The sequence below is a fragment of the Grammomys surdaster genome, unplaced genomic scaffold, assembly GCF_004785775.1.
Source record: "Grammomys surdaster isolate TR1022 unplaced genomic scaffold, NIH_TR_1.0 99, whole genome shotgun sequence".
NCBI lineage: Eukaryota > Metazoa > Chordata > Mammalia > Rodentia > Muridae > Grammomys > Grammomys surdaster.
Window position 1 is genome coordinate 6193160 of NW_021604578.1, and position 13875 is coordinate 6207034.

General features: G+C 40.8%; 1 protein-coding gene across 1 annotated transcript in view; it reads right to left on the bottom strand.

Moving 5' to 3' along the window:
- Window positions 1-11637, bottom strand: part of Cdc20b (cell division cycle 20B) — a 40985-nt gene extending 29348 nt beyond the window's left edge. The window contains 3 exon segments of the mRNA XM_028783343.1: window positions 6818-6989; window positions 6991-7044; window positions 11626-11637. Of these exon segments, the coding sequence (XP_028639176.1) occupies window positions 6818-6989; window positions 6991-7044; window positions 11626-11637 (238 nt within the window).
- Between the last annotated feature and the right edge of the window lie 2238 nt (window positions 11638-13875).

Here is a 13875-nt window from a genome sequence, read left to right on the forward strand (position 1 = left end):
GCAAACCCTTTCAACTCCTTCAGTCTTCACTCTAATTCCTCCATTGGAAACCACATGATCAGTTCAATGGTGAGCTGTGAGCATCTGCCTCTGAATATGTCAGACTCTTGCAGACCTCTAAGAAGACAACTATGTCAGACTCCTGTCAGCATGCACTTCCTGACATCCACATCAGCGTCTACCTTTGGTGACTGCACATGGGATGGATACCCAAGTAGAATGGTCTCCAGACGGCCCCTCCATCAGCTTCTGTCCTACACTTTGTCTCCATATTTGCTCCCTTGAGTATTTTGTTACTCCTCCTAAGAAGAACCGAAGCACCCTCGCTTGGTCTTCATTCTTTATGAGCTTTATGTGGTCTGTGAGATGAATCTTGGGTATTTCAAGCTTCTGGGCTAAAATTCAATAATCAGTGAGTGAATACTATGTGTGTTCTTTTGTGATTTGGTTACCTCACTCAGGACGATATTTTCTAGTTTCATCCATTTACCTAAGAATTTCTCGAATTCATTGTTTTTAATAGCTGAGTAATATTCCCTTGTGTAAATGTACCACATTTTTTGTATCCATTCCTGTTGAAGGACGTCTGGGTTCTTTCCAGCTTCCGGCTATTATAAATAAAGCTTCTATAAACATAGTGGAGCATATGTCCTTGTTACATGTTAGAGCATCTTCTGGGTATACGCCCAGGAGTGGTATAGCTGGGTCCTCAGGTAATGATATGTCCAATTTTCTGAGGAACCGCCAGACTGATTTCCAGAGTGGTTGCACCATCTTGCAGTCCTACCAACAATGGAGGAGTGTTCCTCTTTCTCCACATCCTTGCCAGCATCTACTATCACCTGAGTTTTTGATCTTAGCCATTCTGACTGGTGTGAGGTGGAATCTCAGGGTTGTTTTGATTTGCATTTCCCTGATGACTAAGGATGCCGAACATTTCTTTAGGTGTTTCTCAGCCATTCAAGTTTCCTCAGTTGAGAATTCTTTGTTAAGCTCTATATCCTATTTTTTAATAGGGTTATTTGGTTGTCTGGAGTCTAATTTCTTGAGTTTGTTGTACATATTGGATATTAGTCCTCTATTGGATGTGGGATTGGTAAAGATCTTTTCCCAATCTGTTGGTTGCCATTTTGTCCTATTGACAGTGTCCTTGCCTTACAGAAACTTTGCTATTTTATGAAGTCCCATTTGTCAATTCTTGATCTTAGAGCATAAGCCATTGGTGTTCTGTTCAGGAAATTTTCCCCTGTACCTAGGTATTCGAGGGTCTTCCCCACCTTCTCTTCTATTAGTTTCAGTGTATCTAGTGTTATGTGGAGGTCCTTTATCCACTTGGACTTCAGCTTTGTACAAGGAGATAAGAATGGATCGATTTGCATTCTTCTACATGTTGTCCTCCAGTTGAACCAGCACCATTTGTTGAAAATGCTGTCCTTTTTCCACTGGATGGTTTTAGCTCCTTTGTCAAAGATCAAATGATCATAGGTGTGTGGGTTCATTTCTGGGTCTTCAATTCTATTCCACTGATCCTCCTGTCTGTCTCTGTACCAATACCAGGCAGTTTTTATCACTATTGCTCTGTAGTACAGCTTGAGGTCAGGGATGGTGATTCCTCCAGAAGTTCTTTTATTGTTGAGAATAGTTTTCGCTATCCTGGGTTTTTTGTTATTCCCTATGAATTTGAGAATTTCTCTTTCTAACTCTGTGAAGAATTGAGTTGGTATTTTAATGGGAATTGCATTGAATCTGTAGATTGCTTTTGGCAAGATGGCCATTTTTATTATATTAATCCTGCCAATCCATGAGCATGGGAGATCTTTCCATCTTCTGAGATCTTCTTCAATTTCTTTCCTCAGAGACTTGAAGTTCTTGTCATACAGATCTTTCACTTGCTTGGTTAGATTCACACCAAGGTATCTTATATTATTTTGACTATTGTGAAGGGTGTCATTTCCCTAATTTCTTTTTCAGTCTGTTTATCTTTCATGTAGAGGAAGGCTACTGATTTGCTTGAGTTGATTTTATATCCAGCCACTTTGCTGAAGTTGTTTATCAGGTTTAGGAGTTCTCTGGTGGAAGTTCTGGGGTCACTTAAGTATACTATCATATCATCTACAGATAATGATATTTTGACTTCTTCCTTTCCTATTTGTATCCCTTTGATTTCTTTTTGTTGTCTAATTGCTCTGGCTAGGACTTCCAGTACTATATTGAATAGGTAGGGAGAGAGTGGGCAGCCTTGTCTAGTTCCTGATCTTAGTGAGATTGCTTCAAGTTTTTCTCTATTTAGTTTGATGTTGGCTACTAGTTTGCTGTATATTGCTTTTACTATGTTTAGGTATGGGCCTTGAATTCCTGATCTTTCCAAGACCTTTACCATGAAGGGATGTTGAATTTTGTCAAATGCTTTCTCAGCATCTAGTGAGATGATCATGTGGGGTTTTTTTCTTTGAGTTTGTTTATATAGTGGATTACATCGATGGATTTCCGAATATTGAACCAACCCTGCATTCCTGGGATAAAGCCCACTTGACCATGATGGATGACTGTTTTGATGTTATCTTGGATTCAGTTTGCTAGAATTTTGAGTATTTTTGCATCGATATTCATAAGAGAGATTGGTCTGAAGTTCTCTTTCCTTGTTGGGTCTTTGTAAGGTTTAGGCATGAGTGTGACTGTAGCTTCATAGAACAAATTGCGTAGTGTCCTTCAATTTCCATTTTCTGGAATAGTTTGAAGAGAATTGGTATTAGGTCTTCCTTGAAGGTCTGATAGAAGTCTGCACTAAAACCATCTGGTCCTGGGCTTTTTTTGGTGGGGAGACTTTTAATGACTGCTGCTATTTCTTTAGGGGTTATGGGACTGTTTAGATGGTTTATATGCTCCTGATTTAACTTTAGTACCTGGTATCTGTCTAGAAAATTGTCCATTTCATCCAGATTTTCCAGTTTTGTTGAGTATAGGCCTTTGTAATAGGATCTGATGATTTTTTTAATTTCCTCAGTTTCTGTTGTTATGTCTCCCTTTTCAGTTCTGATTTTATTAATTTGAATACAGCCTCTGTGCCCTCTGGTTAATCTGGCTAAGAGTTTATCTATCTTGTTGATTTTCTCAAAGAACCAACTCCTGGTTTTGTTGATATTTTGTATAGTTCTTTCTGTTTCTACTTGGTTGATTTCAGCCCTGAATTTGATTATTTCCTACCGCCTACTCTTGGGTATATTTGCTTCTTTTTGTTCTAGAGCTTTCAGGTGTGCTGTCAAGTTGTTAATGTATACTATTTCCAATTTCTTTTTGTAGGCACTTAGAGCTATGAGTGTTCCTCTTAACACTGCCTTCATGGAGTCCCACAAGTTTTGGTATGATGTGTCCTCATTTTCATTAAATTCTAAAAAGTCTTTAATTTCTTTCTTTATTTCTTCCTTGACCAAGTCATCATTGAGTAGAGCGTTGTTCAGTTTCCACATGCATGTGGGTTTTCCATTGGTTTTGTCATTATTAAAGACCAGCCTTAGTCTGTGGTGATCTGGTAGGATGCAAGGAATTATTTCAATCTTTTTGTATCTGTCGAGGCCTGTTTTGTGACCAACTATATGGTCTATTTTGGAGAAGGTGCCATGAGGTGCTGAGAAAAAGGTATATTCTTTTGTTTTAGGATGAAGTGTTCTATAGATATCTGTTAAATCCATTTGGTTTATAACTTCTGTTAATTTCAATGTGTCTCTGTTAGTTTCTGTTTCCATGATCTGTCCATTGCTGAAAGTGGGGTGTTAAAATCCCCCACTATTATTGTGTGAGGTACAATGTGTGTTTTGAGCTCTAGTAAAGTTTCTTTTATGTATGTGGGTGCCCTTGCATTTGGAGCATAGATGTTCAGAATTGAGAGTTCACCTTGGTAGATTTTTCCTTTGATGAGTATGAAGTGTCCTTCCTTAACTTTTTTGGATTACTTTTTGGTTGAAAGTCAATTTTATTTGATATTAGAATGGCTACTCCAGCTTGTTTCTTGGGACCATTTGCTTGGAAAATTGTTTTCCATCCTTTTACTCTGAGGTAGTGTCTGTCTTTGTCACTGAGGTGCATTTCCTGTATGCAGCAAAATTCTGGGTCCTGCTTATGTATCCAGTCCGTTAGCCTATGCCTTTTTATTGGGGAATTGAGTCCATTGATGTTAAGAGATATTAAGGAAAAATGATTGTTGCTTTCTATTATTTTTGTTATTAGAGGTGGAATTATGTTTATGTAGCTATCTTCTTTTGAGGTTGTTGGAAGATTACTTCCTTGCTTTTTCTAGGTTGTAGTTTCTTTCCTTGCATTGGCATTTTCCATCAATTATCCTTTGAAGTGCTGGGTTTGTGGGAAGATATTGGGCAAATTTGGTTTTGTAATGGAATATCTTGGTTTCTCCATCTATAACGATTGAGAGTTTTGCTGGTTATAGTAGTCTGGGCTGGCATTTGTGTTCCCTTAGGGTCTGTATGATATCAGTCCAGGATCTTCTGGCTTTTATAGTCTTAGATGAGAAGACTGCTGTAATTCTTATAGGTCTGCCTTTATATGTTACTTGACCTTTTTCCCTTACTGCTTTTAGTATTTTTTCTTTGTTTTGTGCATTTGATGTTTTGATTATTATGTGATGGGAGGTATTTCTTTTCTGGTCTAGTCTGTTTGGCGTTCTGTAGACTTCTTGTATGCTTATGGACATCTCGTTCTTTAGGTTAGGGAAGTTTTCCTCTATAATTTTGTTGAAGATATTTACTGGCCCTTTAAGTTGGGAATCTTCACTCTCATTTATACCTATTATCCTTAGGTTTGGTCTTCTCATTGTGTCCTGGATTTCCTGCATGTTTTGGGTTAGGAGCATTTTGCATTTTGCATTTTCTTTGACAGTTGTGTCAATGTTTTCCATGGTATCTTCTGCACATGAGATCCTCTCTTCTATCTCTTGTATTCTGTTGGTGATGCTTGCGTCTATCTCTTTCCTACATTTTCCATCTCCAGGGTTGTCTCCTTTTGAGATTTCTTTATTGTTTCTACTTCCATTTTTAGATCCTGGGTGGTTTTGTTCAATTCCTTCACCTGTTTGGTTGTCTTTTCTTGCAATTCTTTAAGGGATTTTTGTGTTTCCTCTTTAAGGGCTTCTACCTGTTTACCTGTGTTCTCCTGTACTTCTTTAAGGGAGTTACTTATGTCCTTCTTAAAATCCTCTATCATCATTATGAGAAGTGATTTTAATTCTGAATCCTGCTTTTCCTGTGTGATGGTGTGTCCAGGGCTTGCTATGGTGGGAGAACTGGGTTCTGATGATGTCAAGTAACTTTGGTTTCTGTTGGTTGTGTTCTAGCGCTTGCCTTTTGCCATCAGGTTAACTCTAGTGTTACGTGCCCTCACTGTGTAAGACTGGAGTCTCTCTTTCCAGTTATCTTGCTTGTGTCAGAACTCCTCAGAGTCCAGATGTCTCTGTGATCCTGTGATCCTAAGCTCCTGGGTGGAAGAACTGCTGAGACTCAGGCCACCTCTGGGATCCTGAAATCCTGCTGCTCTGAGTGCAATGGTTTCTCTAGGATGGTTCAGGATATGGTGTCTTCACAGGAGCAGACCAGCTAGGTGTTCACTGGTCTGAGTGGAGTGACTCCTCTAGAATGGCTCAGGATATGTTGTCCACTGCTCTGTGTGTAGCAGCTCCTCTAGGATGGCTCAGGATAAGGTTTCTCCACAGGAGCAGACCAGCTATGTATCTGCCCCAGCCAAAAGGACCAGGTGTGGGGTGGAAAGGAAGTAGTATTCAGGAGGGGCAGTGTTTGGGTGGCTGATGATTCCTGAGCACCCTTGGCTCCCAGTTGTAACCCTGGGGCGTAGGGTAGTGGGAGACATTTCTTACCCACTGCTCTGAGTGCAGTGGCTCCTGTAGGATGGCTCAGGATAAGGTGTCTCCACAGGAGCAGACCAGCCAGGTGTCTGCCCCAGCCAAAAGGACCAGGTGCGGGCGCATGGGGCCTTTAAAGAGTAGAACAGGAATTAAAGCATTAGATCATGTGTGAAAAATTTTGCTCCTGAAGAATGAAAATTACAAAGGACACACCCAGATAAGAATAACATATCTCAAAATGAGCCATTTCAGGGGTTCTGACTGGTCAATTAAAGATCCTACTAATCACACCAGGCCCCATCACGACCCACCCCACCCTGCCCTGCCCCATCACACTCCAACACACCATACCCCACCCTGACATGCCCCTCTCTGCCATGCCGCCACCATCACCCCAGGGCAAGCACCAGTGTCTTCTCTCTGCCCCTCTCCTACCTGCTGCTCTCTTTTCCACTCTCTTCCTCTCATCTCTTCTGCTTTCATCTTTTCTTTTATTCAATTTGATTATATAATTACAAATATATATGTAGTTTTTCAGACTCTCATGTACCAGTAACCTTTCCAAAACCATTAACATTTTAGAGTCTTCAAAACAAAATCATATTCATATAGTGCAGATATATAGATAGATATAGATATAGATAGATATAGATATAGATATAGTATAGATATAGATATATGCATGCATATACATACATATATACATACACACACACATACACATACATATATATATATATATATATATATATATATATATATATATTTATGTTCTCTGAGCCACACTTAAAGCACAACATACTATGAACATAACAACCACTACACTATAGAAAGAGCAGAAATACCACCTGTGTCAGACTAAATGTGGCCTGTGGGATCCCTGCACTTGGACTACCTACATACGGAGTTGTAACTTATGTTTAACTGAATGCCTAAAACTCAGCTCACGTAGAGTTAGGGTGTCTGCTGCTGGTGTTGTCTTCAGCCCAGATCCCAGAGATTCCAGGATGTGGGAGAGAGGGCCCTCTTCCACAGAAGAGCTTTCCAGGTCCCTGGGTGGGCTTGGCTGCCATCTGGTGGCAATGGGGCTACTAGCCACAGGAATCTCCGCAGATAGCCTGTTCAACGAAGCTGCTCTTGAAGTTGGAGTATGTTGTGGCAACAGAGTCAAACTCCTATTGAACAACAATGACAGCTGTGAGTTCTAGGGGGCTTAAAGATGCAAAAGGTAAAACTCTTTCCAATGGTATCATCTGTTGTTTATCTAGAACACTGCTATCTATATATGCACATGAAATTTAACACTGGTGACTCTGAAAATTTTTTTCTATTATTTTTTTGAAACACCAGAACATCATTACATAATCCCTGCTTCCCATCCGTGGTTTTTAGATATACCCAAACAGTTTAGAGAGTGATTCTATCTGACTTATCTTCATTACAGATGCGTGCAAATAAAGCGTGTATAGAGACTCTGTGCTGAACACTGTCAATCTCCCTCAGTCTTCTGGCTGGCTCTCTGGTTTAGAGTTTGGCAGACTAAGCCGGCCATGTCTGTGGTCCAGATCCAGACAACAACTACACTCCCAACCATGCCATCTAAAATGGCGGAGACTAAAATAAGGAGGGGCTGCCATACTGGAAGGAAGGTAGTCACTCTTGTTCAAAACTTCCTTGGTTTTCTAGAATCTAAATACGCATTTTGAGACAAAATCATTTTGAGTTTAAAAGAGGGAGGGAAAAAGGCAAATCTGACAGTATGCCATATGAGGAAAGTGACCAAAAAGTTTCACGCTGGTAGTCACACTGTGCCGTGACATGGCCACACTCCTCTGACTTGGCAACTGTCGCTCTGTCCATCTTGAACGAGTCCCTCTTGGAATCTTGTCCAGGACTCTCTGCTGAGGTAACCACTGGCTCACATCCTCAGCTGGATTCACCTACAACTCCTTCAGGGACCTGCCTGGAACATTGCCTGTCTGTTCTACACTGGATTAGCAGCCTATTGAGTCCAAGTAATGGTCCCCCAGGGTTGAAGATCCCAAACTCTGCCACCTATCAATGTCATCTTCCACAGCAAAGAGGCTTTGCATGTGAAGTCCCCACACAAGGTACCAATATGAGTAAGCCTCAGATTAGCTTTCATGATTTGGGGATACTAACCCCGTCATCCTATTGAGGCCTAAATACCATCCTTTGCCTCAATAAGATGGTTTGAAGAAGATGATCCAAGAGGAAATGACACTGTGCCCACAGAGCAGATCTCAGCAATAACATCCACAGCCAGAAAATGCTGACCTTCACCAGAACTGAGAAGCACAAGGCCCCAGATGAGTCCCTGGAGGAAGCAAAGCCCACTGACATTTGTCAACTCCCCTGTGAAACTGGCCTCCAGCCTCCATGATTGCAAGAGAAGAAGGATGTATTTTAAGCGACAGAGCTTTGAGTGATTTCTTCCACAGGAGGCTGATGCACAGCGCCTGATGGCCTTCCACAGCAACATAGTACCAACAATAGACCATGCTATATTAATAACACTTCAAATATAGCCAGCAGTCAGACATACGAGTTAGAGAGCGTGTTTCATCACTATCTTCATTTAAGCTGGTGCCTTTCTCTGTGGCTTCCTCTTTCTTTTGGTCCTTTTCCTTCAACCACTTCAGGAAGCTGTCTCAGCTCTTAGAGTACTTGATATACTCAAGTGGCACCTTAACTCTATCTGCAAGAACCTCGCCCTTAACCTGCTTGTTTACAATGATGCCCACACTGTGCTGGGTGACGTTGTAGAGTCTTCTAATTTTTGCCCTGGTTTTGAGGCATTGTTTTTTGAATGATGGCCATTAATTCCCTTGATATCTACAATATCATCATTCCTGCAGATTCGCATGGGTGGGGCCAAAGAAACAAATCCATATTTCCTAAAAGGCCTAGAGGACATATAGCAAATGGCCCTCTGTTTGTCATCTATTAGAGAGTTACTGGAATATGGCTGCTGAGGCTAAAAGCAATGCAGTTTTCTTTAAATCAGTACAATCACTTAAGTCCCCTTAGCTTAGAGCCAGTGCTGCTCTTGCAGACCAGTGTTCAGTTCCCAGCACCTACACTGGTAGGCTCACAACCACCTATCACTTCAGCTCCAATGGATCTGATGCCTTCTTTTGGACTTCAAGGGCACCTTGAAGCATAAATAATGTGCATATAATATATGTACATATATATATATATATATATATTATAGATACAGACATGTACACACAATTTTTTTTTTGGTTTATAGAGAGACAGGGTTTCCCTGTATAGTGCTGGCTGTCCTGGTACTCACTTTGTAGACCAAGTTAGCCTCAAACTCATAGAGATTCTGAGTGCTGGGAGACACTGTGTTCACCACCACAGCTGGCTAGAATACTCTTTAAAACAGAGAAATCATGTCTAGACTGAGAAAGCAAAATCTCACTGTTTCTGGAATAGTCAGCACTCAACTGAAGACTGCTCTCGGGCTCAGAACTGTGCTTTAAGGAGGGAGCTGGTCAATAGAGAATGCATACACTGATACGTTTATAAAACTGGACACTGTAAAATGAGTACAAACTGCCCCTCCACACAATGAACAGCACAAGGCTTATAAGGAAAACAGGAAATAGACAATATTATTTCATTTAAGTACAAGGACAGGAGAAACAAACACCTATTTCAGGATGTACTTAGGTGCTGTACACCTAACGGAGAAAAGAGGGGAGGCATCACTGCACCTGGGGTCGGGGGTAGGAATGTTCCATTTCTTGACCTGGCAGGTATGCCCAGCCTTTTGACACTGTGACACAATACTATCATCTACGGTATTCATTTGTGAGAAGCATTCAATCAAATAAGGGGAGGACAGTGGGAAAAATCAATCACACAGTGGTTTAGACAAGCTTAGAAATTTGTGTTAGGCCATTTTCATGGTTAGTCTGGGCTGCAGCTTGGACATGGTGAGTAGAATACTTGCTTTGGGGGATTAAAGTGGGTAGGTTCTCACTACATAGTCTGGCCAGCCTTGAACTCCAGACTCCAGGTCCTCCTGCCTTTGTCTCCCCAAAGCTGGGATTACAGGAGGGTTTCACAGCACTTGGCCAGAATCTTTTCTCCTAATGGTTTTCATTATACTGTATATCCATTGTATAAACTTTTCAGAATGTTTTAATATTTCAAAATAAAAAATACAGGATGAGGAAGATGAGGAGAAGGAAGAAAAAAGAAAGAGGGAGAAGACATATGTATACACCAGGATTCAAAGGCCAAGTCCACTGGGAGGACAGGGTCCACACGAGAGAGGCTAAGATGAACTTCTAACAGCAGCTGCACCCCAGCACGCGAGGCTCTGTCACATGCAGGAAGGGAAGCCGGAGTGCCAACCCAGAAGAAAGAAGATGCAAAAGGAACTGTCAAATGTTTAAAGAAATCCAAGTTATGAAAAGAAAAGAAGCTTATTTTAAATTGTCCCATTGCCCAAACCTGGACCAATGAAAGGATGAGGCAAATTTTCACTCAATACAGTGATCTTCCCAAAAAGAGCACAACTGGCTTTAACCTAATGAATAAAGTATAGCTTGTCAGCCAGTCCTTCCACTGGGAGTAGAGCTAGGTATTCAATGTAATCTTTTAATGTTTTAACCTTTCAGCATTAATATAAAATTTACTCATGCAAAAAAAATGAATCCAAGTAAGGTAAATAAACATATTTACATTAAAATATGAAAGCAATAAGAAATGATATGCAAATATAGAAAACACAGAGGTGGCACGTAGACACCCCTGGCTGTGGGCTGCACTACTTCATCTTTGATGTTTTTAAGCTTTTGTTTCAGGACCTATCTCCTGCTAAGGAAATGCCTGTCGCATAGTTGTAAGTGACTCAAGTATTTATTAATAGAGAGGAAGAGGAAGATAAGAAAATGAGACAAAGGAAGGAAAGGGACGAAGCCATGGGCTCAGCTTGTCCACCTTGAGTGGCTACATCGTGGTGACATTATGCAGAGAGGAATCCGGAGCCCAAGATAAATAAAAAGGAACCTAGAGAGGTTAAAAATAAGGTCAGGAAGTCACAGAATGAAGTGCTCAAGAAAACAGAAACAAACAGGTCTGGTGACAAATGATCTGACACACAAATATTTGGTGGGTGAGAAAATCCTGTAAGGTCCAGAAAAAGCAATGTCAGTTGGTGATGAAGGTTTGCAAGAATCTCATGATGGTGCACACAAGATGGCTCAGGACTGAGTTGGATCCCCAGGACCCACATGGTAGGAGGTAACTGATTCCTACAAGTCATCCTCTGTCTCCACAAGTATGCCATGACATGTACACACAGATTGGTAGGTAGGTGATAGATAGATAGATAGATAGATAGATAGATAGATGCAATTTTAAAAGAAAAGGAAAGAAGGAAGAAGGAAAGAGAAAAATACAAAGAAGATCTCATGACAAAGACAGCAATAACAAAGATGGTTTCATGGCTCTAGTGCACACCCCACTACCACCCGATCTCACCCTGCCACACACCAGCCCCACCTAATGAAGTGGCATTCTAACCACAAGACACTTCAAAAATCAGAGTCTCAATACTGTATATTAGTATTGGGACCTAAATACCAAACTGAGCTGATGAGATGACACAGTGGGTAAAGCACTTTCTGTGCAAGCCTGGGACCTGAGTTCAGTCCCCAGAACCCACATAAAGGTCGAAGAGGAGAGACAACTCTGCAAAGTTGGCCTCTGACCTCCACATCCATCATGCCGTGATGCAAATGGACAGAACATATATCATGAACACACACACTAATTTTTCAAATGATAAAAGATGTCAACACTCCCTACGCCTTTCACATTCTAGTGGAAAATATAACTGAAACTGAAACTGTCAGTATTCTATTGATAAAGAAAATATTTTTTAAAAAATTATTTTGGATTTTCACCACAAAAGACATGTACATCATGAATTAAACATCACACAATATATTTATGTATTAAAACATTTCTTGATGACCTATAAGTGTGTACAATTTAATGTTTTTATGTATCAATTTGTAAAAGGTTTAGATAAAAATTATCCTTCTCGTTTTCTAACAGGAATTATCTGTTGCTCTCATCACCCATGCCTGTTACTGGGGCGTTCTTAGCCTCCATCCATCCTTGAGGTCCTTCTAACACATTTGGAAACACTGCTTTCATGAAGTCTCTGCTTTATCTTGACTTGCTGCTCTACAGACTTTCTGCAACTCCCTCCATATGACTTGGGGACACATGGAAATGCTTTCTTGTTTTTCTGTATTCCCAGACTCTTTCCACCCTTATAGGAACTTCTTAGAAAGCTAAAGGTCTCCTGGTGAGTAGAACTCCTTCCAGACTGCTGGAGCAATCTTGCCTCCTATATTGTCTCCCACAAACACGGTTTAACTATTACAAAAAAAAAAAATGGTGTCCTGCAAATCAAAGAATTCTGGTTATGAAGCTGAAAGTGTTAAACTCTATTCTTGATTACTGCATTCACTACTTCTTTGATCTTAGCTGAGTTAACTCCTTCCTATAGTGTGTGTGTGTGTGTGTGTGTGTGTGTGTGTGTGTGTGTGTGTGTATGTATGAGAGAGAGAGAGAATGAGAGAGAGAGAGACTTCTGTAGGGTCATCCTTGCTGCCTTCTATTTCCACTTCTGGCATGTCCCCAGAACACCATAACTGAAGTTCAGTTTGTCCACAGCTGGTTCCTCTGCTGGAACTTTATTCACATGCTTTGCAGAGACTGAGATGGCCAACGAACCACGCCAATCACCTCATCCTGTGTTGACTCCCTAGTTTCCCTGACAGCCATCTCAGCAATCCCTCCTCCCACTTAGAAAACCTTCCTTAACCTGCTAAGACTGGTGAGTTTTCTAGACCATTATCCCTCTGCAAAGAAATGTACAATACATGTTATTTCTGAGAAGAGCCTAGTGTGGGCAGAATATGTATATAATAGTGACAAATCCCCATATCTGAGAGATGATATCAGGTCATGCACAGAGAACCCCTGCCAAATCTGTGTTTATCCCACACTGTCCAGGGCAAGAGTCTGCTGAACTGTTGTGAATGTTTTATCAGAGGGCCTGCCTAGAAATGTATATGACGTGGTTTTAGAATCTGACTTTCCCAAACCTTAAGGGGCAATAAATTAACACGCTGGCTCTAAGTTTATCCTTGACAAGATATATGCCCTTGCTATTATGATGCATTGTAACTAGATGTGGTGGTTTCCAGTTGTAGTCCCAGCACTCTATAGGAAGCTGAGTCAGGAGGATCAGAGGAGCTCACAATCTCAAAGTCGGGATATCATGGCAAGATCCCATTTCTAATAGTAATAATAATAATAATAACAACAACAACAACCAGCAAAATGCTTTGCCTTCACACCGAAAAACCTGAGTCCAATCCCCAAGACCCACATGGCAGAAGGAGAGAACCAACTCCTACAGACTGTCACCTGACCTCTGCAGATGCACAGTGATGCTCGGATATTCATACACAAACATACATATATACATACATACACACACATACATACATATACATATTCACACACAAAAACATGCATAGATGATGGTAGATGTAACATTTAACTAAATAAAGTTTTAAAAGTGTTAATCTACAGTAAACTTTCATATCAGAACAGCATGTGCCTCAGACCTAAATGATTGCTTACCTATCTAGTCTGCTGGCATGTACTGAGACTGCTTGCAAGTTTAAACAGTAGGACTCTAGCCTTTTCAGACCCGCTCTACTCTGGATCAGTTGGTGAGACTCTGTAGAAGAAAATAGAGCAACTATTTTCTCAAAATAGTATCATCCTATATAAAAAGTCCCTGCCCACAGAGTGGCGCATCAGCACCCCCACAAAGATAACCACTTCGCTCCCTATCTCAACGTGACGAACCACATGGTGCAAACTTTAGCAGTTCTTCTATAGGTCACCTTTTTGGAGACCGAGTTCCCCAGACT